At 44.6% G+C, this 25,272-nt stretch overlaps 4 protein-coding genes across 21 annotated transcripts in view; 1 reads left to right on the top strand and 3 right to left on the bottom strand.

Annotated features, from left to right (window-relative positions):
- Positions 1-86: 86 nt before the first annotated feature.
- On the bottom strand, positions 87-2,619 carry tp53i3 (tumor protein p53 inducible protein 3). Of its 3 annotated transcripts, XM_084684589.1 has the most exons (7): positions 2,510-2,619; positions 2,170-2,221; positions 1,954-2,094; positions 1,487-1,754; positions 1,156-1,368; positions 801-997; positions 87-529 (listed from the first exon to the last, which is right to left on the bottom strand). In XM_084684589.1, the coding sequence occupies exons 2-7, from the start codon at positions 2,203-2,205 to the stop codon at positions 287-289; spliced, it is 1,098 nt and encodes a 365-aa protein (XP_084540715.1). In that variant the 5' UTR covers positions 2,206-2,221; positions 2,510-2,619; the 3' UTR covers positions 87-286. The 3 variants fall into 3 exon arrangements, with proteins under 3 accessions (XP_084540715.1, XP_084540714.1, XP_084540716.1); XM_084684588.1 differs by lacking the exon at positions 2,510-2,619 and having other exon boundaries at positions 2,170-2,370; XM_084684590.1 differs by lacking the exon at positions 2,510-2,619 and having other exon boundaries at positions 381-519; positions 2,170-2,386.
- A 1,349-nt stretch (positions 2,620-3,968) lies between these two features.
- cenpo (centromere protein O) lies at positions 3,969-5,955 on the bottom strand. 5 transcript variants are annotated; one of them, XM_084684582.1, is made up of 6 exons: positions 5,792-5,955; positions 5,542-5,663; positions 5,310-5,451; positions 4,869-5,134; positions 4,415-4,577; positions 3,969-4,269 (listed from the first exon to the last, which is right to left on the bottom strand). In XM_084684582.1, exons 2-6 carry the CDS (start codon positions 5,641-5,643, stop codon positions 4,160-4,162), a joined length of 783 nt encoding a protein of 260 aa, XP_084540708.1. In that variant the 5' UTR covers positions 5,644-5,663; positions 5,792-5,955; the 3' UTR covers positions 3,969-4,159. The 5 variants fall into 5 exon arrangements, with proteins under 5 accessions (XP_084540708.1, XP_084540710.1, XP_084540711.1 ...); XM_084684584.1 differs by having other exon boundaries at positions 3,970-4,269; positions 4,863-5,134; positions 5,542-5,637; positions 5,792-5,952; XM_084684581.1 differs by having other exon boundaries at positions 3,971-4,269; positions 4,863-5,134; positions 5,792-5,952.
- Positions 5,956-6,007: 52 nt separating this feature from the next.
- On the top strand, positions 6,008-14,895 carry slc5a6b (solute carrier family 5 member 6). 3 transcript variants are annotated; one of them, XM_084684579.1, is made up of 16 exons: positions 6,008-6,104; positions 7,565-8,021; positions 9,145-9,210; positions 9,372-9,423; positions 9,533-9,600; positions 9,742-9,896; positions 10,185-10,325; positions 10,582-10,711; positions 11,320-11,408; positions 12,006-12,118; positions 12,209-12,279; positions 12,372-12,458; positions 12,960-13,138; positions 13,356-13,462; positions 13,583-13,704; positions 13,889-14,895. In XM_084684579.1, the coding sequence occupies exons 2-16, from the start codon at positions 7,674-7,676 to the stop codon at positions 14,030-14,032; spliced, it is 1,872 nt and encodes a 623-aa protein (XP_084540705.1). In that variant the 5' UTR covers positions 6,008-6,104; positions 7,565-7,673; the 3' UTR covers positions 14,033-14,895. The 3 variants fall into 3 exon arrangements, with proteins under 3 accessions (XP_084540705.1, XP_084540704.1, XP_084540706.1); XM_084684578.1 differs by lacking the exon at positions 6,008-6,104 and adding an exon at positions 6,917-7,012; XM_084684580.1 differs by lacking the exon at positions 6,008-6,104 and having other exon boundaries at positions 7,827-8,067.
- The window catches only part of LOC146299414 (dynein axonemal heavy chain 6-like), a 47,461-nt gene continuing 37,081 nt past the window's right edge, over positions 14,893-25,272 (bottom strand). For 9 of the 10 annotated variants that reach the window (XM_084684566.1, XM_084684565.1, XM_084684569.1 and 6 more), the window contains 16 exons: positions 24,897-25,092; positions 24,328-24,537; positions 23,470-23,558; positions 23,083-23,239; positions 21,156-21,366; positions 20,898-21,000; positions 20,477-20,698; positions 19,286-19,489; positions 18,676-18,875; positions 18,120-18,265; positions 17,347-17,594; positions 16,813-16,925; positions 16,259-16,386; positions 16,000-16,145; positions 15,631-15,777; positions 14,893-15,222 (listed from right to left, as the gene is read on the bottom strand). In XM_084684566.1, the coding sequence (XP_084540692.1) occupies positions 15,010-15,222; positions 15,631-15,777; positions 16,000-16,145; positions 16,259-16,386; positions 16,813-16,925; positions 17,347-17,594; positions 18,120-18,265; positions 18,676-18,875; positions 19,286-19,489; positions 20,477-20,698; positions 20,898-21,000; positions 21,156-21,366; positions 23,083-23,239; positions 23,470-23,558; positions 24,328-24,537; positions 24,897-25,092 (2,733 nt within the window). In that variant the 3' untranslated portion in view covers positions 14,893-15,009. Of the gene's footprint in view, positions 15,223-15,630; positions 15,778-15,999; positions 16,146-16,258; positions 16,387-16,812; positions 16,926-17,346; positions 17,595-18,119; positions 18,266-18,675; positions 18,876-19,285; positions 19,490-20,476; positions 20,699-20,897; positions 21,001-21,155; positions 21,425-23,082; positions 23,240-23,469; positions 23,559-24,327; positions 24,538-24,896; positions 25,093-25,272 lie in introns of those variants that run through there. The other variant, XM_084684573.1, reaches the window with a different exon arrangement.

Here is a 25,272-nt window from a genome sequence, read left to right as displayed (position 1 = left end):
GGGGGGGGGGTGACACCCAGCCTTACACTGTTTAAAGGGTAGGTTGAGGTTGAGGGACATTTGACACTCACTTTTTGAAAACGGCATATCTGTCCCCCCAACTTTTTATTCAGACATTTGTATTTAAACAGCCGCAATCTCAGTTATTAAACAAAGCTTCCCCCCCACACATTTTAAACAAACCTACACCTGGGGGATAGGAGTCCAATGTATTTTATATTGATAGAAGGGATACGCCCAGTTAAAAAACGACGACAGTCTTTCAACAGGTCCCGACACCATCCTCTCAAAATGAATCACAGGAACTAGAGACTCCAGTCGAGATAAATGGTTGAGACTGAAGGTGTGGGGATGACAAAACCTTGATGACAATCTTCCCCATGTTTCTATTGGCTTCCATGTGTCTGTGAGCGTCTGCAATCTGCTCCAGGTCAAAGGTGCTGTCAATGACCGGCCTCAGGGAGGAGGTCTGGTTAGAGAAGGAGGGCAACGCCCCTTCTGAGAAAGCCCTCACCAGATCTGCTTTGTACTGGGTTAGAGGTGACAAAACCAGATGGTTAACAGTGCTGTGACCAACATGAATAAATTAATGTGACCGTTCTCGCACACACCGTATTATATAGGCTAGTAACATCATACAACATTGTGAATCCATGTTCTAGTGCACTGCTTCACATGCACAGTCTTAAATGACTTCATACAAGTTTGTCAATCCATATTCTCAAACACACAGGCTTATATTATGTAACACCATAATTCAACATTCATTTTCTGCCGTTTCTTTCCCCTGTCTCCTTCACCTGCAGACTGCGTGAGCGGAGCAGGCTGCAGAGGAGCTGTCCTCGCCTGGACAGCAGCCTTCCCAGAAGCTCTCCCTCCACCGTCTTTCCACCCATGGCGCCAAACAGCACCCATCTTCCGTCCAGGGCCAGACAGTCCACATTCCTCTCCCAGCAGCTTCCCCCGACGCAGTCCAAAATAACGTCTACTCCCCTGCCTATTGTAAAATAAAATCCAATAAATGTGTTTATAAGTGTTTATGCTCCAATGGTCTGTGAATGTTCTCTCAGATGTTCACCTGAGAAGAAACAAAAGTTTAAAAAAGTGTCACGTCTGAGTGAGATGAAATGGGTATGTTTCTTATCAACGACTGACCTTTCGTGAAATCGCAGACTTTCTCTGCAAAGTTTTCTTTTCTGTAGTTGAAACCAGCTGCTGCCCCCAGCTCCTTTGCTATCTGCAATTTCTCCGGGCTTCCTGCCGTAACCACGGGGATGGCACCGGCCAATCGGACGAGCTGGATCGCCGCGGTTCCAACGCCACTGGCTCCGGCATGCACCAAAACCACCTCTCCCTCCTTCACCCGGGCTGTGCAATGACGCAAGACAGCTCAGACTCTCCTTCCAGGTGTAACAGGATCAAATCTAACTCAACACACTGTTGGTTGAGTCACAGCAGCTGATGTAACAACAGTACCACTCCATACCTACGAGGTGCAAGAGCTGGAAGGCAGTGAGCCAGGCCTCAGGGATCGCAGCGGCCTGGTAGAGAGAGAGGTGGGAGGGGACCGACATGAGCAGCTCTTCTGGCACAGAGACGTACTCTGCATATCCGCCTCCAGACAGGAGGGCCATGACTCGATCACCTGTCCTCCAGGAGCCCTTCACCCCGGCACCTGTGCTGGCCACAGTCCCAGCAACCTCCAGGCCCAGGATCTCACTTTCACCTAGAGGAGCTGGGTACAGTCCTCTCCTCTAAAGACAACGACAAAAAATAAATGTGTGCAGTGATGACGTCAATAATGACCTACTTATTACACAAATAATTCGTATTAAAAAAAAATCTTCATATTTTGTATCTCAGTATGAATAATTACCCAGACATTATACAATAGACATTAGCCCTAATCACACTACTGCAGTCAGGTTGGTTAAAAAAGTACTTGCAGGCTACCTGCAACAAGTCTGCCCGGTTCAGAGCAGTTGCGTGGATTTTGATAAGAACTTCTCCAGCTCTGGATTGAGGTTTAGTGACTTTCCTCAAAAGCAGACTTTCTGGACCCCCTGGTGCGTCAACACATACCGCCAGCATCATCTGAAGAGGTTGACATCAGTCAGATCATTTACGTTGTGGGAATGTAATGCATGTAGGCTACTATTTGATACTTGCTTCGTTTTGAGTCCTATTTCCGTAATTCTGTGCCATTGTGGAAACGCTGAGCCTTAAAACGGGAAAACATGCGTTGGCGAACAAAACAATTTTCATTAGACAATTTATCCCAACAATGTAGGCTAGATAGCATGGTAATACCGCATCTCTTGATAATAAACATTGCCTACTGTCCCATGATACGACTTTTCATATCAATGGGTATAGGCAACGGTCTTATTGGCTAACTCCAAACCTGAAGCTCGGTTGCACAAAAACATCGAGGACGATTTCGTAATGCTGGAAATAACACAATGTAGGCTATAATGGGGTTCACAAAAGTAGATATTTAAAAACTTACCAATTGAGAGTCGGTCACATATACTCATACAAAGAGGGAAAACACTGGATCTAACAGATTTCAGGTTTTTTTTCCCAGCACGTTAAAATGTTCTTACGAACAAATGTTTTAAAGGGATATTTCACCTTAAATTGCAGTACTGGCCGAAGGCTGCTTTACACTACTGTATGTGTTGATTGATATATTGACGTGAATATCTCTAGTGAATAATACAAATAGTGTCAACTACTTTTTAGATTTTAGAATAATTTAGATGATTGTCAGAATGGCCCATTTTATTGTTGTCAAGGGGGAAACAAATAACACTAGGATTAAAGGAGGGAACAACAAACACAAGCAATTACCAGACTATAAAGCAGTCCTTGAAACAGGACACCTTACAATGCACGTCTTACAAGTACATCAGCAACAACACGCATGAGAGTTTTCACACCTCTAAAGCAAAGTAGCTAGAAAGTCAGGTAAATGTGTTTGAGATTTGACAAACAGATTTAATAATATCTACAATAATTAATTGCTTTTCAAATGATACAATCTGGTTATATTCAAAACATAAAGTAGCCTGCAGTATAACTTACCTGCCTATTGGCCAATCAATGATTATTTTTGTTCAGCACCTAGATCCGTAATGTGGTGAAGAGGACAGCATTTTTGCTCATTTTCCTAGATGCAGCTGGAAACCATGGAGCCAAACTGTACCAAACTCAGATCCTTCTTCTCTATGGATGTGAGGTTGAAGAATTCAAAAGAGGATCTCTACCTTCAGCATGAGCTGAGCCTTCTGGGCATGAGGCACAGACACATTCTCAGAACACTTCATCAGGAGAGGGACTCCCTGGTGAGGGCACATAGAAAGCTGCTGCTTCTGAAAGTGTGTGAACCTAAAGCTACCATCAACAAAACCATGAGAGAAATATCAGAAACCAGGAATGGAAGGACGGATTCACAGGATGTTTACAACTCTGATCGACAAAGAATATATTCTAGTAAATCTCTATCCTATGACATAAGACCTCCACTGCCAAACTCGAGGAGAGCTCAGTCTGGACTCCCAATCCCTGTCAGAAACACCCTACGATCTGCAAAGCACCGGGAAGCTGATTTGTCTATCCTGCAGCTTAAGCAAATAGCTACGATTGACTGCATATCCAACAAGGAGCTGGTCTACCAACAACAATATATTAGAGAAGAGAAGGAGAGGCTAAAACAGTTACAGAAGGACACATTACAACAGAAGATACAGGTATTTCTGGAAACACTTGACAGGCCCAAGCACTGCTAAGCAAATGCAGAAAGAGGAACAATTCTTTCTGTCTCATTGACAGTTGACAAGTGCTTTTGCCTTTCACTAAAGAAATACGAGGTTCGTGATTTCATACACTGTTTAAATACTTGGGTTTCCTAGTGACCTGTGCTAAGCCAGTAGCACAATGCATCTGGTTGAAGAAGGAAATGTGTATCATGTTTCTGATACAGGTTTAACAGATTTATCCTTTATTATAACACAACCGTGTACAATATATTCATTAAGTTGTCTGATGTGGTCCTTGCCTTTACACATTGTGGCATGCAACACTTTTCTGACGTACTAAAGCAGAATTTCTGAAATAAACAAACTGTGTGTTTTTTTATATGTCAGATGGATTGTGATTAAAGGATCATTCCCATTTTTAGCATTGTCTGCAAGGCTGTGTGGACAGGGAACTCCAAGAGAAGGGCACGGTATTTCTCCAGTTGCAGAGAATCAGGCAGCACCTTGTCTAAACACACACAAACACACACTAGTAAGCAATACGTACAATTACCACATCATACACATACGAAATAGATTCACTTTAAATTGAGGTTGTTACATAATGCATTCCTATCTATATTGTGTGTGTGGCATCCAGACCTGAATCTTACCTTCAGCCTCTACACTGGCGTGTGTTGGCAGGCACCGTGTCAGGTCTCCATACTGCAGGGAACAGAGCAGAGCCTGAGGAGCATCTTCAGGCACTGTCAACATCAACACTAGTACAGTACACGGTGCGTTGCTCTCCATGACCTCAACAGACTTGTGGAACTTCTAAACAAGGGAAAAAAACATATTTAGTGTCCATTCAAACCTTTTACAATAAATCAAAAGTACATACTCTTGCTACTAATTGTTAACAGTAGTGGGCAGTGTGACTGAAATATGCTCTGTTCACGAATGAACAGATCAACATTGCAGGCCCACACAATTGCATAAATCAAATCAAGTTTTGTTTGTATAGCCCTTTTATAAAAGCAGTCACAGAGGGCTACACATATGCCCAAGGAACTGCACTTAAACTGACCTAAAACCTCAAGGAAGCAGGTTAAAGAGCACCTTTACAATGTTAAGCTGCTGCTTGCGGCCCACGTAGGCGTTGAGGTGCTGGCTGAGGGTGTCCAGGAAAGCCCTTACATCCGTCTGCAGGTGGCTCTGCTCGGACAGTCTCTCCAGGGGAATGAAGGGGGGAATGTTGTGACGGCAAATCTTCATGGACGCAGAGAGGTCCACATCCAGGTTGTACGTCTCAAGATAGACCCCCTCGTAGGACGTGGCTAGTGACACGCACACTCCTTTACCGTTGCGAGTCTGTGTGACATCGTAGCCACCTGCAAGGACAGCAAAGAGAATGTTTGAAGGTGTTGATGCTATATGAGGGGAGTATAGATCTGCTTGTAATGATCTGTTTCAATTTGAGCACAATATAGCACTTTCCTAGGCACAAAGTAAACTCTAAACCAGAAAAAGGAACACAGCTGAATCTGACTGGTTGCTAGTCTGTACCGATGAGGTGATGAGCTTGAAGCAGATCCTTAAGTTGAGAATGTCGAGCCATCAGCTGCAGAAGTTGAGTGTTTTCAGGGTCATCATCTATCGCTCCATCAAAGGGAGATACTTTGTCCATTCGATCTCTCATCTTAAGAGTCTGGAGCATATGTCAATAAAAAAGCAAAACATTTTGTCATGAGTACATCCAAAAAAAAAAGACTTTTGAGAGGTCTCATGAATTCCTCACCCTGTTTATTACTTCGATCTTTGTTTTCTGTCTGTCTCTCTGGTCATGCAGTGGCTCTGCCCCTTTATTATGTCTATGTTTGTTCGCCTGCATCTTCAACATATTCCAATGATTCAAACCTTCTGTTAATGCACAATGCGTGAATTACCATGTAATAAAACGATTTGGGTATTTAAATCATTGCATCACAAGCACATAAGCATATAACGAGCTAACGTCGTAATCTTAGCAAAAAAGCTAGCTGGCTTACTTTGTTAAGACGCCTTTGTCGTCTGCAACAAGATTGTTACTGTAGGCTACGTATTTGCCAAAGCCAAACAAAAGAGACGGAGCACTAGCAAACAAGACACTTTATAATCTGCCAACTAAAAAGTATTGCTCATTTCAATTTGGCGGTAAGACCACCAACCCGGAAGCTAAATCAAAACAAGCTAGTGCCATCTCTTCATCTTATTGGCTGAGACGGATTGCGATAGTGGGAGGCACCGTGAACCAAGTTAAATCGAGAAAATAGGCTACAAAATGATGCAGTTTACCTTTGGCGATCCCTTAGACACAGAAAGGTGAGATTTCCTCATTTTCAAATCACCAATTGCTCAGTTTGTGAAACAATGTAATATTTTTTATCATGCTTCTATTAAGTCTAATTTTAGGACACATGATGTAGTCATCCCAAAGCACGTATAAATAATGTGACACCGTTTAGAGGCATAGTTTTAATGTATTTCACCGTTTATTCCCCCCAAACGTGTTAGTGTGAATATCGAAATTCCAAACCTGTGGAACACTGGTTCAGGGTAGCCTATTCATCACTATTCAGGGTAAAGTTCACGACTGCATTGGCGGTGACCTCAGCATGCTACAAAAGGTTTATGTTGTAGTGATCATCAGTCTTCATATGAAATCTTCAATTTGCCAACTTTGACAGTTGTCATATTGCAGATTAATATAGCCTACACACATATTAGGCTAATCGTGCTTATAATTAATATTTTTTCGTGAAAGCATTGACACAATGGATAACGCAAACGAGTCGATTTGGTATGTGAAAATACCAAATGTGAAAGGTTCTTTGAGTCTGGCGCACGTTGGGTCTGGATGGGACTGGCACATACCCCACTAGGAACATTACTCGGAAAAAAGTATTAGAATGTTCACATTTACGTAAGTGGTAAGCTTTGTCAGATATAGCCTATTCTTAAATGCTTCACAAAAAGCTAAAATCCCTACTAAACCTATTTCCTAATATCATGGTCATCATGAATTGAAATCAACTAATGTGCTTATAACGGGGTTATCTCGACCCAAGGCTTAATAAGTCCTATTAGTCAAGGGGGGAATGATGTAGAGACTTCCCACCTCTGCTTAACTTGCTTGTCAACTTCCGTCCTCACCTAGTATGAACCCACAGGAACAACAACAGAGGTCAGAGGTAGCTACTTGTTTTGGGCGCCGACTACAACTACCCACGGTAAAGTAACTTCAATTCGTGTCTACGTTGGCGAAAAGCAGAAAACGTCCCCATTCCTTACGCAGAAGGCATCAATAGTCGAACAGTTTATGCCAATACACGTGGGTGCCTGTGTGCGAGATCGACATGCGCAGATTAAACTCATTGATGGAAATCCGACGTTCTAGTATTTGGAATGTGCTTGTTTAGCCCGAATAATCTGAAGAGAAAAAATCCCTGAAACATTTAAAATTGACATCTGACTATGTGTAATTCGAATATAACCACTGATTAAAATACGCAGAATAAGGGTTTTAACAGGTCTAATCCAGTAGTCATTTGCATGTCAACCCAGTTCAACTATTTCAATCTTACCCCATTATAGCCATAATGGACAAATTTACATTATAGCCATAATGGACAAATGTAAGGGTTGCAAACTCGGGAAGAGAAACTTGGTCTGAATGTCTTTTTCTCCTACAGATTGCAGTCAAGGTTAGGTCTGTCAATAGTCTGTCTAGACTCTACATGCAGTTTTAATCAGCATGTTTTCCCATATCTGTGTTGTTCAAGGCTTGATCTCCTCACTCATGGTTGTGGACAAGGACTCTCCTCGCACCGCTAAGCTGCTTCAACAGAAGGCTCCTCCACTCTGTGCAGACTTTACTCAGACTGAAGCTAAATGGATACCCTGGCACAGAAGCACTTCACTACGGTCGATTACGTCATATTTGCCCTCTTGCTGGCGGCCTCCATGGCGATAGGAGTGTACTATGCTCTGTCCGGGGGCCGCCAGCGGACGACGCAGGAGTTTCTGCTGGCTGACCGGAGCATGAGCTGCCTGCCTCTGTCCCTGTCTCTCATCGCATCCTTCCAGTCAGCCGTGGCCATCATAGGTGTGCCGGCAGAGATCTACACCCACGGCACGCAGTACTGGTTCATCGGCGTGGCCTACGTCCTGGGTCTCCTCATCCCAGCGCATGTCTTCGTTCCAGTGTTCTACAGGCTGCATCTGTCCAGCGCCTACCAGGTGTGCATACATCATAGACGTTGGACAGAAAGCAGCGGGTTATAGAGTAAGAAATAGAAAGTGTCTGTTTTCATTGAGTTGCTAAAGCTGATTCATTTTATAGATCAAAATATTTGGAAAAGTATTATTATTAGGGTTTCTCCGGTAGAAGGAAACCTATTGTTTTTGTTAGTATTCCTATTTGGCACAACCTTCAAAACCCTTCCTATGAACCATAGATCCAATTGACTTGACATTTGTTATAGATGTGTAGAATAAATGTCTTTATATAGGGTGACATGGAATAAGAAATGCAATACAAAATGGCTGAAAGGGGTGTATTTATGTAAATTGCCACATTGCTTCAAGATCTTTGTGTCAATAAATCAAATATTATATTTACTGATGGTTTTTCAAACCTATAAGGGTTCAAGATGACATCATTCTGAAGTACCATACTCAATTTCACCTTGATATGTCAAAATATGTTTGAATTACAGCTGTTTAAACTTCGGCCCAATCTAACAATGCTTGCCACAGGAGAAACAGCATACTTTTTTATACCGTAACTGACTATAGTTATTTCCAACACTGAGAATAGCTCAAGAGGCTAAGACAGTGCATTGCAATGAGCAAGGTCACAGGCACAGTCTTTTGGCCAGTCATAATTTTGATTATTTGTTCAGTTAATATAATCTTGTTGGTCACCCTGATTGTGCATGTTGTGTAGTTTAATGGGACCAGAGAGTCGTCAGCTGTAGTATCAAAAGCTATTCTCGCAAGCAGCTGAACATGAGCTCTGCCTAACCCTGTTACCCACATGATTATTGTGAATTGACTGAGATTCTGGAAAGATATCAACTCAAGAAGAGTTTCAATATCCTATAAAAAGCTAATACTCTGCTCTTTCTAGTCATAACATTTTAACAGTTGGTATGTATCAGAGAGGATAGAGAGACAGACTTGTAACGTTATGCTCATGAGTCCCCATTCAGCCTATTGTTATTGGCCAAACAAAGTCGTTTTGTTCTCTTGTTGTCCAACTCTCGATCTTCAAAAGTGTACATGTTTATAATATTTTGCCATTTTGTGGAGGAACCTGCATCGCTGCTTGCAGCTATATTTATGATTGTTTTCTTTTCAGTACCTTGAAATGCGCTTCTCCAAAGCGGTGCGCATATGTGGAACGGTCACCTTCATCTTTCAGATGGTGAGTTCTGTACCTGGCTCAAATACAAAGTTACGGTTGAGATAAACAGAAGGGTTGTAAATGTCGTCAAATTATCTTGATGTACACACCTGTGGATGAATAAAGTTATAGTATCTATCTAATCTATGTGTTCATCTCTCTGGCCTGGGTTGTATTAACAGGTTGTCTACATGGGTGTTTGTGTGTATACTCCTGCCTTTGCACTAAATGCTGGTAAGTCCATCAGACAGTAGTGGTATTGTCAGTCCTCACACATTATGGCAGCTGTGTACAGGTATGTTACTGTGTGTGTTTGATTCAACTCTGTCTCCTACTGTATCAGTTACCGGATTTGAGTTATGGGGAACAGTATTGGCTACCGGGCTGGTATGCTCACTCTACACAGCACTGGTAAGAAGATTGCAGACAGTTACATCATCAACACTGAGATCACTATAAAATACCTCCTAATCAACAACAGTTAATCCCAGAACATCTAACGCTGTGCTCCTGTGGACGCACGTCTGCTTTGTTTGCACCATCCGCTGCCAGGGCGGGCTGAAGGCAGTCATCTGGACAGACGTGTTCCAGACCGTGGTGATGTTCGCAGGACAGCTGGCGGTCATTGTGGTGGGCATCCAGAAGACAGGGGGACCGGCGGAGGTGTGGAGGAGAGCCTTGGAGGGGAACCGCATTGCCGGCTTGGAGTGAGTGTTCTGAGTGTACACAAGCGCACACACGCACGCTCATGATATTAGACAGGTGTTGGTATTTTGGTCCGCAAGTAGGTCATGGTCATTTTTCAATTTTTTGATATCACTCATTGATATTGACACTGGTACATAAATCTACATCTATGACACTGAACTGCCCTAACTGACCTCCCTTCTTTAATTCCTCTCTCATCTATAACATATCTTTTCAACTCTATACTTTTGATGGAAATCTTTTGTAAGTTTCAGTCCAAATAAGTTTTGTTTCCTGGCCGTGTTCAGCCTGAACCCTGACCCAACAGAGAGACACACCTTCTGGACTCTGGGGGTGGGCGGAGTGTTCCTGATGCTGTCCCTGTATGGGGTGAACCAGGCTCAGGTCCAGAGGTACCTCAGCTCTCGAACTGAGAGGGTCGCAGTCATGTAAGAATCTCCCATCATGCCTTTGTAATAATTGATGTCTGTGACTCAATTGTTATTGTTATTTAGAAATGATTTTGAATGTGCTTTGTGTAATCAATGAATTATGCTTTGCACAGTCAATTTGATCATTACTTTATTTCATCAGTCAATTAAAATAATCACTAATGTTTTATGTTATTACATGTAACTTGAATTTATGTTTACATAAATTGGTTCTATTCTGGGTCCTGTGTGTGTGTGTGTGTGTGTTTGGCAGGTCCTGCTACATGGTGTTCCCCTCCCTGCAGGTTGCTTTAGCGCTGAGCTGTGTGATGGGCCTGGTCATGTTTGCTCGATACTGTGGTGAGGACTTCTCCGACAGGATAGGCACCTCCTCTAAAGATGCGGTCAGTACATCATGAGAGGCTCTACTGTGAAGGGATGGGTGAGGGACAATGAAGATAAAGGACAAAAAGAAAGGCCGGTAACGGAAACTGTATAGTTATAGTAATCATCTTCAAAACCTTTGTTATCTGCTTAAACTCAAACCAGCCGATTGAAAGTATGTTCCCAAAACAAATGTGTACTCTACTTTCCTGGTGCAACTTGGCCCCCTACCCTGTATGTCTTCTCCCCTTCCATCAGTTCAGTCTCCCCCACACAGTCTGTGACGGAAAGTGGCTGAAGCTGCCACACCTGCTGTCAGCCTGGTGGGGGCAGCTGGGAATTAGAGTTTTGGGTGACCAAGTGACCCTTATGAGTTGTAGGTTCCTTCTGCCCCCACTAGATGGAGACATGGTGACTACTCCTTGTCCCCCTGTCCACAATGAGTGTCTGAAACCCACTGGGTGATACTAATGTGTGTTCAGTTGAGCCTGTGACCTCCTTGATCTGCAGGCAAATGCTCCACCACTGAGCTATAACCACCTGAGCTGACCCTGGTGCTGGTGTAACCTATATCTGGCAGCCATGGTGTCAATGCTGTGTCAACCCAGTGGAATGTTGTTGTCCTCAGATGGTGTTGTACTTTGTCATGGACATGCTCCAGGGTCTGCCTGGGTTGCCTGGACTCTTCGTGGCCTGTCTGTTCAGCGCTGCGCTCAGGTATGTTCTCCAACACTCTCCCCCTGTTGCCTGGCTAGGACTGGTCATTGTACAAGGTCATTAGTGTACTAAAGTTGCTGTCTGCCCAGAGAGAATTTGCACGGACTATAGGCACATCACTCAAGCCACTTATTTAACTTATTATTTGTTGGAATGTTAAAGGACTAAAGACGCACTTGTAAAATGTAAAATGGCACTCAAGAAAGATTTGTTGGTCCAGATGTTAGTTTATTTCCTCCAGGAACACTAGGACACTTATTGAGGGACTCGCTGCACTTGTTGGTTAGTTGTAACTAATTTAACTGGTTGTACTCGCTGTGAATTATATTATTGTTACTTGCTTCCTCCAGGTACACTCTAGCACTTTCGAGGATCATGTTGTTTAATTGAAATGTGTTGAACTACATGCTCTTCTGGTTCCACCCATTGGCACTTATTTGCTGTTCACAGTTAATGCTTCATGCTCTGGCTACCCGCAATGTTTTTGATCATTGACCGATGCACTTTTTGTAAAGCTCTGTCTTGTACGTCGCTTTGGATAAAAGCGTCTGCTAAATGACTAAATGACTGTTAGTGATGAGAATTCTTATTCCATAGCTCTATCTCTTCTGCCTTCAACTCCCTGGCAACTGTAACCATGGAGGACCTCATCAAGCCCCACTTCCCCTCCATGACTGAAGCCAGAGCCACGCTGCTCTCCAAGGCCCTGGGTCGGTTGCCTTGGAAACACTACTAAAACATGTCAGATGTCCAAAAGATTTGTTCAAATGACGATTGTTATAATTTTCTTCTCTCTTCAGCCTTGGTTTATGGGCTGGTGTGTCTAGCCATGGCCTATGTTACCCATTTGATGGGGGATTCAGTATTACAGGTGAACATGTGATTAAAAGAAGAACATTAAACTCATCACAGCAGATGTAAGTTCTGCTGTTGTCCATAACAGTGTATCTGTTTCACTTTCAGGTGGCTTTGAAAGTCTTTGGCATAGTAGGTGGCCCTCTTCTAGGCCTCTTCTGTCTGGGGATATTCTTCCCAGGGGCCAATTCTACTGTGAGTGCTGTCCTGTGTGTGAGTGCTGTCCTGTATGTGAGTGTTTTCCTGTGTGTGAGTGCTGTCCTGTATGTGAGTGCTGTCCTGTGTGTGAGTGCTGTCCTGTATGTGAGTGCTGTCCTGTGTGTGAGTGCTGTCCTGTATGTGAGTGCTGTCCTGTGTGTGAGTGCTGTCCTGTGTGTGAGTGCTGTCCTGTATGTGAGTGCTGTCCTGTGTGTCAGTGTGATCTTAAAGATCACTCATGGATAAATTTGTTGTGCAGTCAGACATTAAACACACAACACAGAACAATGACTCCTATGTTGGGTATAGGTAAAGTTCAATGGTATAGCATTTGACAGAAAATCAAGAGGTTGTAAGTTCCGATCACCCCTGCATGTTACTTTGGATAACTGTGTTTGTTAATGAATACATTATTATACATTAAAATGATGTTGTTCATTCATTAAACCAACAATAGAAAGACAATACTTCTGGTATTTCACCGCTTCCGTCTTCCAGGGTGCGCTCACAGGGCTGGGGGCGGGGCTGGTCATGGCCTTCTGGGTCGGCATCGGGAGCATCGTGACCCGGAGACCAGGTTCCCGAGCCCCGTCTAGCCACAACTGCTCTGTCTCTCTGCCACGGAACATCACAGCTGCAGTGGGACTCACGCTCCTCACCACCTCTGAAGGCTCCAGGTGGGACACACAGACCTCCACCAGCCAGGAGAAATAGTTTGTTGAAGCGTTGGCCCATTTGGCCTGTTGATTTTCCTTTGTTAAAGTCTCATCTCAAAACCTTATTTTTTGCTGAATATTTTGCTGCACTGTTGTAGTCTGGAAATCCAGCATTGCATTGCCAAAAACTGTTAATTTGGATATGAGAATTAACTTGAAATGTTTGATTTTTCTTCAGCCGACCAGTGGGGCTTCTCAGGTTCTATCAGCTGTCGTACATGTGGTACAGTGCCTTCAGCTGCTTCACTGTGATTCTCACTGGCTTGGCCGTCAGCTTCCTGACTGGTAGGTCATTCTAATCTTTCTGGGATAGACAGTTCAAAAACATGTTCCCAAGAGATACACATTTCAGTAGTCTTTATCCAGAAGTCATCATCTGTCTTTGTTGTGTTGGTGACTCTCAAGGTCCTATGAAAGAGGAGGAGGTGACCCCAGGAACCATCTACCCTCTGATGACCAACCTGCTATTCTTCCTGCCAGAGAAGCTGAGAGTGAAGATGTGTCGTCTCGCTCCCAAGGAGACCAGGGTAAGTAGAGGTGGCCTCCAAGAGAACGTTTAACAGACATGAGGTTTACAGATATTATAGCTGCCAAAACCAGTTCCTGTGCTTATACGTATGTGTGAGACAACAAATACAAATAACAGGCACAAAAAAAGGTTATCTAATGGACCTTGAGCAAACAACCCACTTGTGTGTTGTGTTCCTACAGGCGTCTTCTCCGCAGTGCCAACTTTCAACTCTCAAGGACAGCAACGGGCAGGCCCTCTGGAGGGAGGAGGGCTCGAAGCTGGGCGACACAGACAGTTTTTTACCCTGTCAAACACAGATCCTGGAGCACGAAACGGCATTGTGAAAAACACTGTAACCATGGCTGCATAGCTGCATACCCATAGTAAAGTACTCCTGGCTCTAATTGCACTACTACGTAAGAGCAGCTGCAGTACCCATAGTCAAAAGTATACGTTTGGGATTCTCGTGTGGTCGGTCACGAGTGATGAGGTGTAGCTGCCCTCGCCTTACCAAGCTGAGTAAGGTGTGAGATGAGAGATTATTTATAATAAAAACCATTACGGTTAGATTTTGATGTAAATGTTAACTGGAAATTCACGTTGCACTAACCCACAGCCTTTTACAAGACCAAAGATAAAGGATATGCTGTGGTGGTTTGGGATGAAAGAGTTTGGTATGAGAGCAAAGCTTGTTCTTGGATGTCATGTTTACCTTTGGTTTGGTTCCCGTAAGATTCCGCGGTAACTAAATAATTCGATCACAACCAAAAAAAACGTTTGACTTGTATTTAGCCTACTGTTATGAGCCATTAACATTCAAATTCTTCCATTAACTTACAATGAGGCATAGTATGGCTACATGATTGCTGATATTGCTCCTACTGTATACTGCTGATTACATATTGTCAGTCGCCTGTCAGTCACAGTGCGTGGTTGGCACTCTGCCTCGTAAAACTAAGAATAGGGAGGGGGGATGTAGAATTACATATATTATGTTGAATTCAAAAAACATGCTGATTTTACATACTGTTCTCCAGATCTGAGAAGGACTATCGCACTTGTGGTGTGGCTCAATGTTCTCAGTCCCACTTTGTAGTATCTACACAAACATCAATTCAGTCACAAGATCTACGTTTTATAAAAGGATGCTCATTTTTTAAACGATGCCCATTTGTACCGTACAAACAATAAAGAACATTTCACGGCATCCTAAATCTTCTTTATTTCCATTGAGAAAAAAAACAACTAATGACCGACATGCAGCCGACAGCTCTCCAGCTAGTCTGTCCAGCTAGTCTGCGTGCTTGCTGTGGCGGTGAGCTCAGTCGTCCAGCTGGAGGAGGAGTGCTGCGCCCCGGAGGATCCAGTGAGCGGCGGGCTCCCTGCTGGGCAGAGAGACGGCCGTGACAAAGTTTGAGGAGGTTCCGGAGGTGGAGAGAGAGCCGCCACGCTGGGAGGTGCGGTACAAGGGACACTCGTATAGCTGGGGTTCTTCTAGAGACTCTGGAGGCGCCACTGCCTTATCATCTAATATCTGAACACAGGACATCATGCTACAGGTACTGGATCTGATAAGATATGGTGATGCTACAGATACAACATGAGACACGACAAAATCTGACAAAATTCTTCAGATACCTGATGTATATCCTTTGAAATTTGAAATGCTTTGTGAATAACATTTTATAAAACATGATGCTACAGGTACTGCACCTGGTCATACATTACACTGCATGTGTCTGGTAATGCATGACACTACAGGTGTACAACTTGGATAAAACTGTCTGCTAAATTAATAAGTAGTGTTAAAACACAATGCTATAGGTAACTGATAAAACATGACCCAGTCTGGCTGTGAAACCCTATAAAACATTGCAGACAACAACAAAAAAAAGGTTTCCGTTTTGGAAGCAAGTCAAAAATGAGAAGGTCATCCGTTTACCCGGCAGGGCAGGACGTGTATCTCAGGCAGGGGACAGTGCTGGATGTTGGGCTGGAGCTCCTGGAGAGAGTGGGAGAGCGGGTCCCAGCCGGCCCCAGCCAGGTAAAGCCCGTACACCAGCACCCCCTCCCCCGGCGGGGCGGGGCCCTGGAACACAGCAGGGGGTTGACACGGTACGCTGGTACGAGCCACCCCAGCAGGTGACACGCGTCTGATCTGCTTGATTCTTCATTCAGACAAGGAGCGCCTCGGAGACACAGGTGTTTCTTCGAGTCAAATCCCACTCAATCGATCACACACATCATAGACGGTACATGATCACGTTTTCCTGGCCGTCACACAGCGGCTGATACTCCTATCATGGGTTACCTCAAAGAAGAGCTTGGTTTTGTCAGCCTCTTTGCTCCAGGCGCAGGGCGACGCGTCACTGGGCTGGACGCGGTAGGTGAGGGTCAAGGAGTCTACAGCCAGGTTCTTCTGACGGGAGCTGTCCTGCAGCACGGCCGTGAGGAAACCTACAGATCAGGACCCACGGGGTTAGGATCCCGTTGTGGAGAACCACGGATGAAATGAAACACTAAAAAGGATTGATATACCCAGATCCGGTCAGATCGACCATGGGAAATACCTTGGGGAAAGAAGAAGCCAGACAGCCAGTAGCTGCGAGGCTTCTTCTTGCGATGGCTGCTCTGCTGGTCAAGCTTGGCTGGGAGGCCGAGAGAGAAGACTCCAGTTCTGAGGCCTGGAGTCAACCCGCTGCAGAAACACAGAAATCTCCTGTGAGCGTTTACGAGGAGACTACGGTTCAGAACGTAAAATGTTTCTGTACAGCTAAGTGGAATAATCCATGACTGATGAAGTTTTACAGTAAAGTATGTTGTGTTTTCATAGGTGAGATGTTTTACACTAGGTCTGGCCCTAAGTTAACCAGCTAATTTCTAAACCAGGTGAGTGAGATTAAGGTTGTAGCATAAACAGTAATTATGGTATTGTAGCTCTCCAGGACCAGTGTTAAGCAGACCTTTCTGACACAGGCAAACAGTGTCCTACAGGTGGCGCAATTCTTCCAGAAGGATATCAGTTTTTGTTTTTTTACTGTCGAGTGCAGAGAGAGGTAAGGTAAGGTCCTGCAAAACATGTAGATATGTAGATGCAGATATGTTAACATCATGATCGTACTACCTGTCCATGAGGGTGGTTTTGATGTGGTCAGCCCAGAGTCTGAAGAAATACACCCTCTGCTCCAGGTCCAGAACCCAGGACCCCAGGGGTTGACAGGACTCGTAGGAACAGTGCTACCAAAACAAAGATGGTCAGACACAACAGTGTCCATTTAGGTTGACAACACCCTCATGGCTAAAGCTTTGTTTGTCAACAAAATATATTTTACTTTATCATCCATAATCCAACCAAAGTGGCCAACAGAGACAATTGTATTGTACAAACAGACATATGCATTTAAAATAATAAATTTTAAGGATTTGTAATACATATTCACATATAAAGTTTTAACACACACACTGACATATGAAACTGTAACACTCAAAAATTCAGATACATCTAAATCCAGCATATCATTGCCAATCAATCAGTTATGAGCATTTGACAATGAACTTGAAGTATGAAGGTGTTACACACATACTCACATAATATGAAGGCGCAACACATAATAGATAACATAAACACAAATATTCCCACACATGCAGGTGGGCCCACCTGCCAGGCGGAGGGCACTAGCATGGAGAGCAGAGCGTTGCAGACCTCCTCCAGACTGGGGCTCATCAGCAGCTCTCCCCTGAGGGCTGAGCACACAGACAGCAGGCAGGAGCGAGACACGCTCAGCAGACGGTTGAATCGGTCCAGCTCCTGGCGCAGGACCACCACCAGGGCTGACGAGGCCAAGGAGGACGAGGCCAAGGAGGATGAGGTTAGGGCGGACGAGGCCATGGAGGGGCGCTCCACACCTAGTGAAGCCGCGCACAGATGTACGCACACACACACAGGTCCACACACACACAGGTGCACACAGTCTTTTGTTGACTTCGTTTTTTCACTTTGATTGCTATGTGTGTCTCAGTGTAGCATATGCAGTGTTTCCCCTACCATTATATTACGGGGGGGCCCCGCCCCCCCAACGGCACCCCCCGCCCCCCCTGGAAGCTCAAGCTAAGTTTGTAAGAAAAAAATATATGTATATAGTGCCAGATATACATAAAATAAGTCATTTAAGGTTACCTTTCCTATAAAACAAGTGTATAGCTTGCTCTTTTATTAAATTAAACAATTTATTAAAAACTAAATGGCCATATGTTATTTATCTTATTTCCAAAACGGTATATCATTTCTGTCTCTACATGGTCGGGTGATCATGTCTCTCTGTCATGTCCCCCCCCCCCCCTCTCCCCTAAGGTCCTGTTCTAACCCGCCCCATCCAGACCAGGCTAACACAGTGTAGCATATGGGACCAGGTTAGCAGAGGGTTCCAGCACCTTCCGCTGCAGTGTTGACTCTGGCTATGATGTCCTTCAGGAGGAGGGTTCTCTCTGTCACATGGTCAGCCTCCACAGTCTCTGGAAGCTTCTTTAATATGTAGGAGGCCATCTGAAGGACATCTCCATCCTGGCTTTGTCCATCTCTGCCAACACACACACACACATTCATATGTACCCACCTGTAGATACCTTCATACACATGATAAATGTCAGTTTCTAAACGTGTATAAAATGTAAGTAGGTGTTGGTAAATAATGTTTTTACGGTGATGTGATGAGATTATGTCCACACCCCGACTATACCCAGGGGGTGTGAATTTACCAGTAGGGGGCGATGTGACCACAGGTGAGAGGGGAAAGGTTTGCCAGGGATTATTGTATTGTATTGCTTCTATATGTTTCTATATGTAGTGTTGTTCTATAACCTTAAATACCCAGGGCTCCTGGCAACACATCTGGATTTCCAACCCTAACCTTAAATACCCAGAGTACCTTGCAACACCTCGGTCCCACTGTCTCAGGCTTAAATACCCCGGGTTCCTTGGGGTTCCCACCTGGCCAGCGAGCTGCTGTCGCTGAGGTGCGGCTGCAGGGTGAGGATGTTGTGCAGCAGCAGCTGGCTCTGGCTGTGCAGGACAACAGCCTCAGCCTGGTTGGCCATGCCGAACGCCTGGGCCAGGTCCTGGTCGGGCAGGTGCTCTATGTAGGAGCGGCACTCAGCCCAGCTGGCCTCTCTGGGGAAGGCTCTGTACCCCTGCTCAGAAAGGAACACAGTGCTCTTTATTTATAAGAGACACTAAAGACAAGCTCATGATTGGTGCCTGTGGCTTAGTTGTATGATGAAACCTACGCCCCTGGAGTATTTAGATAAGTGAGTAATAATTGGAGTATTCAGTTGAGTAAGTAATAATTGGAGTATTTGGTGAGTAAATAATATTGGAGTACCTTGTGAGTTACTAATAATTGGGAGTATTTGGTGAGTAAAGTAAAAAGTTGAATAGCTCCTGCCGAGGTTTCTTAATTCCTTGTCTACTTTTAGGGTTCCAATTGGTTATAGGTGCTGATTTGTGGGCATCTGTGAAGCCCTCTCATTGCTTGTAAAAAGGTCTGTTTGTTTCAGACCTTTCAGACAGTGCTGTTGTGGAGGTGGGCGGAAGGCTGTACCGGGGCGGGGCAGAGCCCGTGTCCCTCCTGGAGCACGAGGGGGGAGTAGCAGTGCTGGAGGACGGCCATCAGGCAGCGGCGGTCCCAGGGGTCGGTTACACGGCCCCCGTAGGTCACCTCCCCTGTCAGGTAGCACAGCGCCGCCCATGGCAACGCACAGCCATCCACCCCACGCAAGAGGCGCTCCTGGTTCATGATGGACACCTGGGTGAAGCGCACAAACACACATGTATAAAGGGCTCAACATTAACTTTTTGAGGCACTTGTCCTTTGAACAAGTAAATTAATGTTTCACTTTTCCATGCACAAAAGTCACTTGTCCGGGTAAAGATTTATTATTTATGTATATATATTTTGTGTTAACGTTAGCCAGCAAGCGTCGGCAGCTGTGTTAAATATCAGCTAATATTCAACTTTTAAGTATACAACTTTTAAAGATTCCATGGTAAATCAGCCTGTCTGGTAGAAAGAGAAATTGTAAAAAAAAAAAAAAAAGTTTACACTAATAGTTAGTGGAAAAATCAATTTTTATGTCTACAAAATGATTTTAGATATAGTATAAGTTTAGCTAGTTTGCAAATACTGAGGATAGCCTACCGAAGTTGAGTTAGCCAATGTTGTAAGTGATCCTAGCTAATGTTAGTTTGCTTGCTGTATATATTATTTCACTGGGTCTTGCAGCGCTGCTTGATTTACTGAAATTATTATGAAATGTTATGTTTGCCATTTGCCTACTTTAGTAAGTTACAGGGGATCAGATGGCTGAGCGGTTAGGGAGTCGGAGTACATTTCTCTTCCACTTGTCCGAAAAAAAAAATCCACTTGTCCCGAACAAGCGGACAAGCCTTAATGTCAAGCCCTGATATATATATATAAATATACACACACGCACGCACACACACACACACACACACACACACACACACACACACACACACACACACTCACACACACACACACACACACACACACAAACATGCACCCACTGAATAGATCCAAATACCATCTCTCACTCCAGCACCACCTATCTCATCATGGTTAGTCTCAGCATGACAACCTTCCCCTCCTACCCAAGTATAGCTTAATGGTTAGAGCAATTAACTGCAGCAAGAGAAGTCACAAGTTCAAATCCCCCCCCCCCCCGTGCTCCAGCTGGCTTGGGATAAAAGCTAACTGAACCCATGGTTCTACCTCGAGGTCGGAGGAGGTGAAGGTGTAGGGGACGTTCCAGCCCAGGGGCCCGAACTTGGCCCTCTCTTGGACGATGGCATTGAAGAAGCACAGGCTGAAGAGCAGGCTCTTCCAGTGGGGGCTGCAGTCTGCCTGAGAAAAGGTCCTCTCGCTTGCCTCTCCGCTGGGGCTGAAGGTGTGGAGCAACTTCTCCTTCACACCCCGGGGAGGGTCCAAACCCACCTGCAGGGACACACAATCACACGCAGCCTTCGTCAAATGATGGAGTTTTAATAACAACTGATATGGCCAAGAAACTGTTAATAAACAAAATATATATATACACAAGAACAAAATAACATTCCTCTCTTAACTTCAAGCTCTCCCATGGGTAAGTGAATGTGGGATTGCCCTCTAGGGGTGGGGCGTGGTAATGTCTCACCTTGATGGCGCTCTGCAGGACAGAGGCAGGAAACCCTGGGTCAGGCTTGGAGGAGAGCCAGAGGCGGAAGTGGGGGTCCAGATCTAACCCTCTTCCTTTCAATCTGACCGCGCCCAAACACACACACACACTCAGTAACCCACAAAACGCTGTGGCTACAAGGTACACAGAATATATACTTTAACAACAGTGTCATACAACTACATTCTATCCAAACAACGAGGCACAATAAAATGTAAAGGACTCCATGTCACTCACAAGTTCACTATATTCTGCAGCCTGGGCATGAATGAGGCGGCCAGATGACAGTTCTGGAGGAAGACCCAGCGGCCCTTCAGGACTTGGGCCTGATAGATGAGCTCGTTGGCTCTTGGGCCTTGGCCCTGGCCCAGGGACACCATGTCCAGGTGCAGGCTGCTGCCGCGGAGCTCCTGGGCCAGCCGCACTAGCTGGGAGGCTGGGTCCACACCTGAGGAGGGGCGGAGAAGCCAGGGTAACCAAGCTGGCTGGGAGGAGATACGCTGGGACTGATGGTCCAGGAGGAGGGGAGGGTGGGTGGGAGGAGAGAGAGCGAGAGAGAAAGGGGTGTAAGTCAGAGAGTGAAAAAGGGTGGAGAGAGGGTGGGCGAAAAGGCAGAGAAACAGGGGGAGGGAGGCAGAGAGAGAAAGAAAGGGAGTGGAGGCAGAGAGAGAAAAAGGGGGAGAGAGAGCTACAGAGGAAGAGAAAGAGAGAGGATGAGAGCGAGAGAGACAGCGATGGCATGAGTGAAGAAGACAGGGAGGGAAACGAAAGGAGACAGAAAGACATGGAGTCCGACAGAATGAGAGAGAGAGAGAGAGAGAGAGAGAGAGAGAGAGTTATACATACCTAGGCCTACAAATGACAGCCTCTGGTAGCTTCCGCTTGGCAGTAAATGCACTTAAAGAAAAAGCTCGTGGAGCTTTCTATGCAATAAAACAAAAATTCTACAAAATAACCATCCCAATTAATATTTGGTGTAAAATATTCGACAGCATCATCAAGCCTATTGCTCTCTACGGAAGTGAGATATGGGGCCCACTCAGCCATCTAGACTTCAATAGTTGGGAAAAACACCCAATAGAGACTCTACATGCTGATTTCTGTCGAAATATATTAAATATCCAAAGAAAAACCCCCACAAATGCATGTCGTGCAGAATTAGGCCGATTCCCTTTAACATTAGAAATCCAGAAAAGATCATTAACATTTTACACCCATTTAAAATCCAGTCCTGAGGAAACCCTCCAATCTAAAGCCCTTGCAGTCCATGAAGGTAACCCTGAGAGTAGCCCCCTGTGCCAGCTGGTTATGAGACTAACAAACCTGTTACCACCTGGTACACCTTCTTCACTTTTACTAACACCAAACAGAATTAAACTAATCACAACAGAAAACAAAAACTCCTACGTAGAACACTGGGAGAATGAAACCAAGACACAAAACAAATTAGATTGCTATCGGGGTCTAAATAGAAAATATGAAATGGCTGAATATCTATATACTGTTAAGGACATAAAGCAGAGACAGCTGCTCACTAAATACAGAATGAGTGACCACACCCTTGCAATCGAAAAAGGAAGACATAAAAAAACATGGTTACCTAAAGAGTACAGAATCTGTGGACACTGTACATCAGGGGAAATTGAAACAGAAAAACATTTCCTACTTAAATGTTACAAATATAGAAGTATAAGAGATCAATATCTGGAAAAATGTAAGGAATTAATTGAAAACTACACAGAGCTTAATTTAAACGAGAAATTAAAGATATCTCTGGGCGAAGGGCCGACTGCAAGCCTTGCCGCTAGATATGTCTCTCAATGTCACAACCTGAGGGACAGTGAACCAACCCTGTACAACTGTTAAAACCTTTCTGTATATTAACAAGCATTTATGTGTTACTGTTACTCTTACTATGCTACTGTTATAGTATACTACCATATTATTATTGTTATAATGTAAATGCTATGATACATATATTACTGTAAAATGTCCTTTCAATATGGACTGCTTTGGCAATACTGCTCAACCCGAACTGTCATGCCAATAAAGCATTCTGAACTGAAAACTGAGAGAGAGAGAGAGAGAGAGAGAGAGAGAGAGAGAGAGAGAGAGAGAGAGAGAGAGAGAGAGAGAGAGAGAGGGACTTGGTCTTCCTACTCACCAGGGGACAGGATGAAGACTATGGGTGTGTTTGCACTGCAGTGATGGTACACCTCCCTCAGAGACACCTGCCCTCCCTCCAGGTACTTAGAGCCCATCTTCTCTGTGATGAACGTCCTCACTGACAAAGTCAGACACTCCGGTCGCAGGACCTTGATCTGAGAGGTAAATACAGGATCACAACTGGCTCGCTCTAGACAGATCATCTTCTTCTTGTGTGACATTAAGGCCTCTGAGTCTGCATAAAGACTGCCAAAGCATGTTACGATGGCTGTCGTTGTTTCTGACGTGTCATTTTATGTATTGTGTTGTGAAATGTGTCAACAGTTAACGTGTTAGATTGATTGATCAACACCGCCCCCCCCCCCACACACACACACACACACACCAGAATGATCCTCTGGAAGCCAGACAGGTTCTCCCAGGGGAAGACCCTAAAACACTTGGTCAGATAACTGTCCTTCTGCTTGGTGGAGGCTGGAAACAAGACAAGCACACCAGGGGACAACACACACTGAAGTGCATTAAACAGGGCACCAAAGGATTGTCACAACAGCCAAATGTCCAAAGCTTTTCTCTTAAAGAAGGTCATTATTTTTTAGCACTTGATATGCTATATATACACTGCACACAGGATCACAATGACTCTTATTGAGAGACTTGTTGCTCTTGTTGGTTTGTTGTAACTGTCTTAAAATGATTGTACTCGCCGTGAAATATATTCTTGTTGCTTGCTTTTTCCACAGGTACACTCTTGCACTTTTGAGGTTCTTGCTGTTTGATTGTAACTTGTCTAACTACATGCTCTTATTGTTCTTCCCTTTGGGACTTATTTGGTTTTCACAATGTATGCTTCATGTTTGGCTGCCCGCAATGTTTGGGGCTATCTTGTGGTTATGATCAGTGACCTATGCACTTTTGTAAAACTCTCTTTTGGAAGTCGCTTTGGATAAAAGCATCTGCTAAATGAATAAATGTAAATGTCATGTAAATGTACACACTCTACACTGTAGGTATGCACTTGTATGTATGTATACTGTATGTATGCACTTGTATGTATGTACACTGTATGTATGCACTTATTATTTATCCATTTAGTAAACCTTGTTTGTAGCGCCCTGAACTTGACAATGAAGTATTAACAGTAAGTGAACAGTATGAATATTGTGATTATTCCTAGAGAAGACCGACAGCTATATGGTTACTGGTGAGCTTCTTGGCTTTGCCCCACAACGTGTGCTCCAACCTTGGTCTGCGTCAGTGTCGCAGATGTAGGGCTCTCTCAGGAGCTCGTCCAGGTTTGCGGCCGACCTGAACAGAGCCCACTGATCGAGGTTGGTCTGGATGGACTTGTGCAGGTGGGCGAAGCAGGCCAGCTGGCCGGAGAGGTACTGGCACTGTGCCCACATGGAGTCAGTCAGCCACGGGTGTTCTGGACGCTCCACCCCCGGCTCACCTGGACAAGGACACATCAACACCAGGAATGGTCGTTACTGTGTCACATAGAGCGAGACAGAGACAGACAGAGAAAGACTGAGAAACAGAGACAGAGAGACAGACAGACAGAGAGAGAGAGAAAGAGAGAGAGAGTGAGAGACAGCCAGAGACAGACCATACTTAATTGATTCCTCAGGGGAAACTGCAATGTTACAGCAGGGTATCAACAACATTGATATCCTCAGCATTGTATGAACACCAATCTTTACACAAATTCTGCTCAGATGTGATTATTTTCCACCAAATGCTGATGTGAGACGTTGTGAAGCAAACGACTCTTGTAGGACATTTGGGTCAGTTGAATATACCAATGCCTACCTTCATCACGCTGGGCTCTCTTTGCATCCATTATGCTGGCCAACACAGCAGAGTGCAGGAATATTCTCCACTCTTCCGGATGTATTTCCTGTTTCCCTCCCTCCGGCGAGGTGAGGTGTTTGGTTTGCAGGATGTTACGACAGATGAGGAAGGAGAAGCAGAGCTGGTGGTCGGTGAACAGGGCCAGGGACACTTCCTGGAACGACCATGTTTCCGTACAATTCCATTACAGTATCCCTTTTATTCATTTAGCAGAAGCGTTTATCCTCAGCTATACCAGTAATTAATATAGAAAATACAGCAGAAAATCCAAGGGTCGTTACAAAGCAGACATGAAAAACAGCAGCAATGCAGTCAAGACAGCCGGAAATTTCTG

The sequence above is a fragment of the Hypomesus nipponensis genome, chromosome 3 (assembly GCF_054491055.1).
Source record: "Hypomesus nipponensis isolate SF chromosome 3, ASM5449105v1, whole genome shotgun sequence".
Taxonomy (NCBI): Eukaryota; Metazoa; Chordata; class Actinopteri; order Osmeriformes; family Osmeridae; genus Hypomesus; species Hypomesus nipponensis.
Note: the sequence above shows the minus strand (reverse complement) of the source record. Positions and strands in the feature narration are given on the sequence as shown.

Excerpts from the sequence above, each read along its gene's own strand:
- cenpo (XM_084684581.1), bottom strand. The coding sequence starts at position 5,643 with ATGTTGAAGATGCAGGCGAACAAACATAGACATAATAAAGGGGCAGAG. Across the intron at positions 5,135-5,309 it reads TCAAGCTCATCACCTCATCG|GTGGCTACGATGTCACACAG; the intron begins GTACAGACTAGC and ends CTGTCCTTGCAG. Across the intron at positions 4,578-4,862 it reads AGCAGCTTAACATTGTAAAG|AAGTTCCACAAGTCTGTTGA; the intron begins GTGCTCTTTAAC and ends TCCCTTGTTTAG.
- slc5a6b (XM_084684579.1), top strand. The coding sequence starts at position 7,674 with ATGGATACCCTGGCACAGAAGCACTTCACTACGGTCGATTACGTCATA. Across the intron at positions 9,211-9,371 it reads TCACCTTCATCTTTCAGATG|GTTGTCTACATGGGTGTTTG; the intron begins GTGAGTTCTGTA and ends TTGTATTAACAG. Across the intron at positions 11,409-12,005 it reads CTGTTCAGCGCTGCGCTCAG|CTCTATCTCTTCTGCCTTCA; the intron begins GTATGTTCTCCA and ends CTTATTCCATAG.
- tp53i3 (XM_084684588.1), bottom strand. The coding sequence starts at position 2,265 with ATGAAAATTGTTTTGTTCGCCAACGCATGTTTTCCCGTTTTAAGGCTC. Across the intron at positions 1,755-1,953 it reads ACCGGGCAGACTTGTTGCAG|AGGAGAGGACTGTACCCAGC; the intron begins GTAGCCTGCAAG and ends CGTTGTCTTTAG. Across the intron at positions 1,369-1,486 it reads CCAGCTCTTGCACCTCGTAG|CCCGGGTGAAGGAGGGAGAG; the intron begins GTATGGAGTGGT and ends GTCATTGCACAG.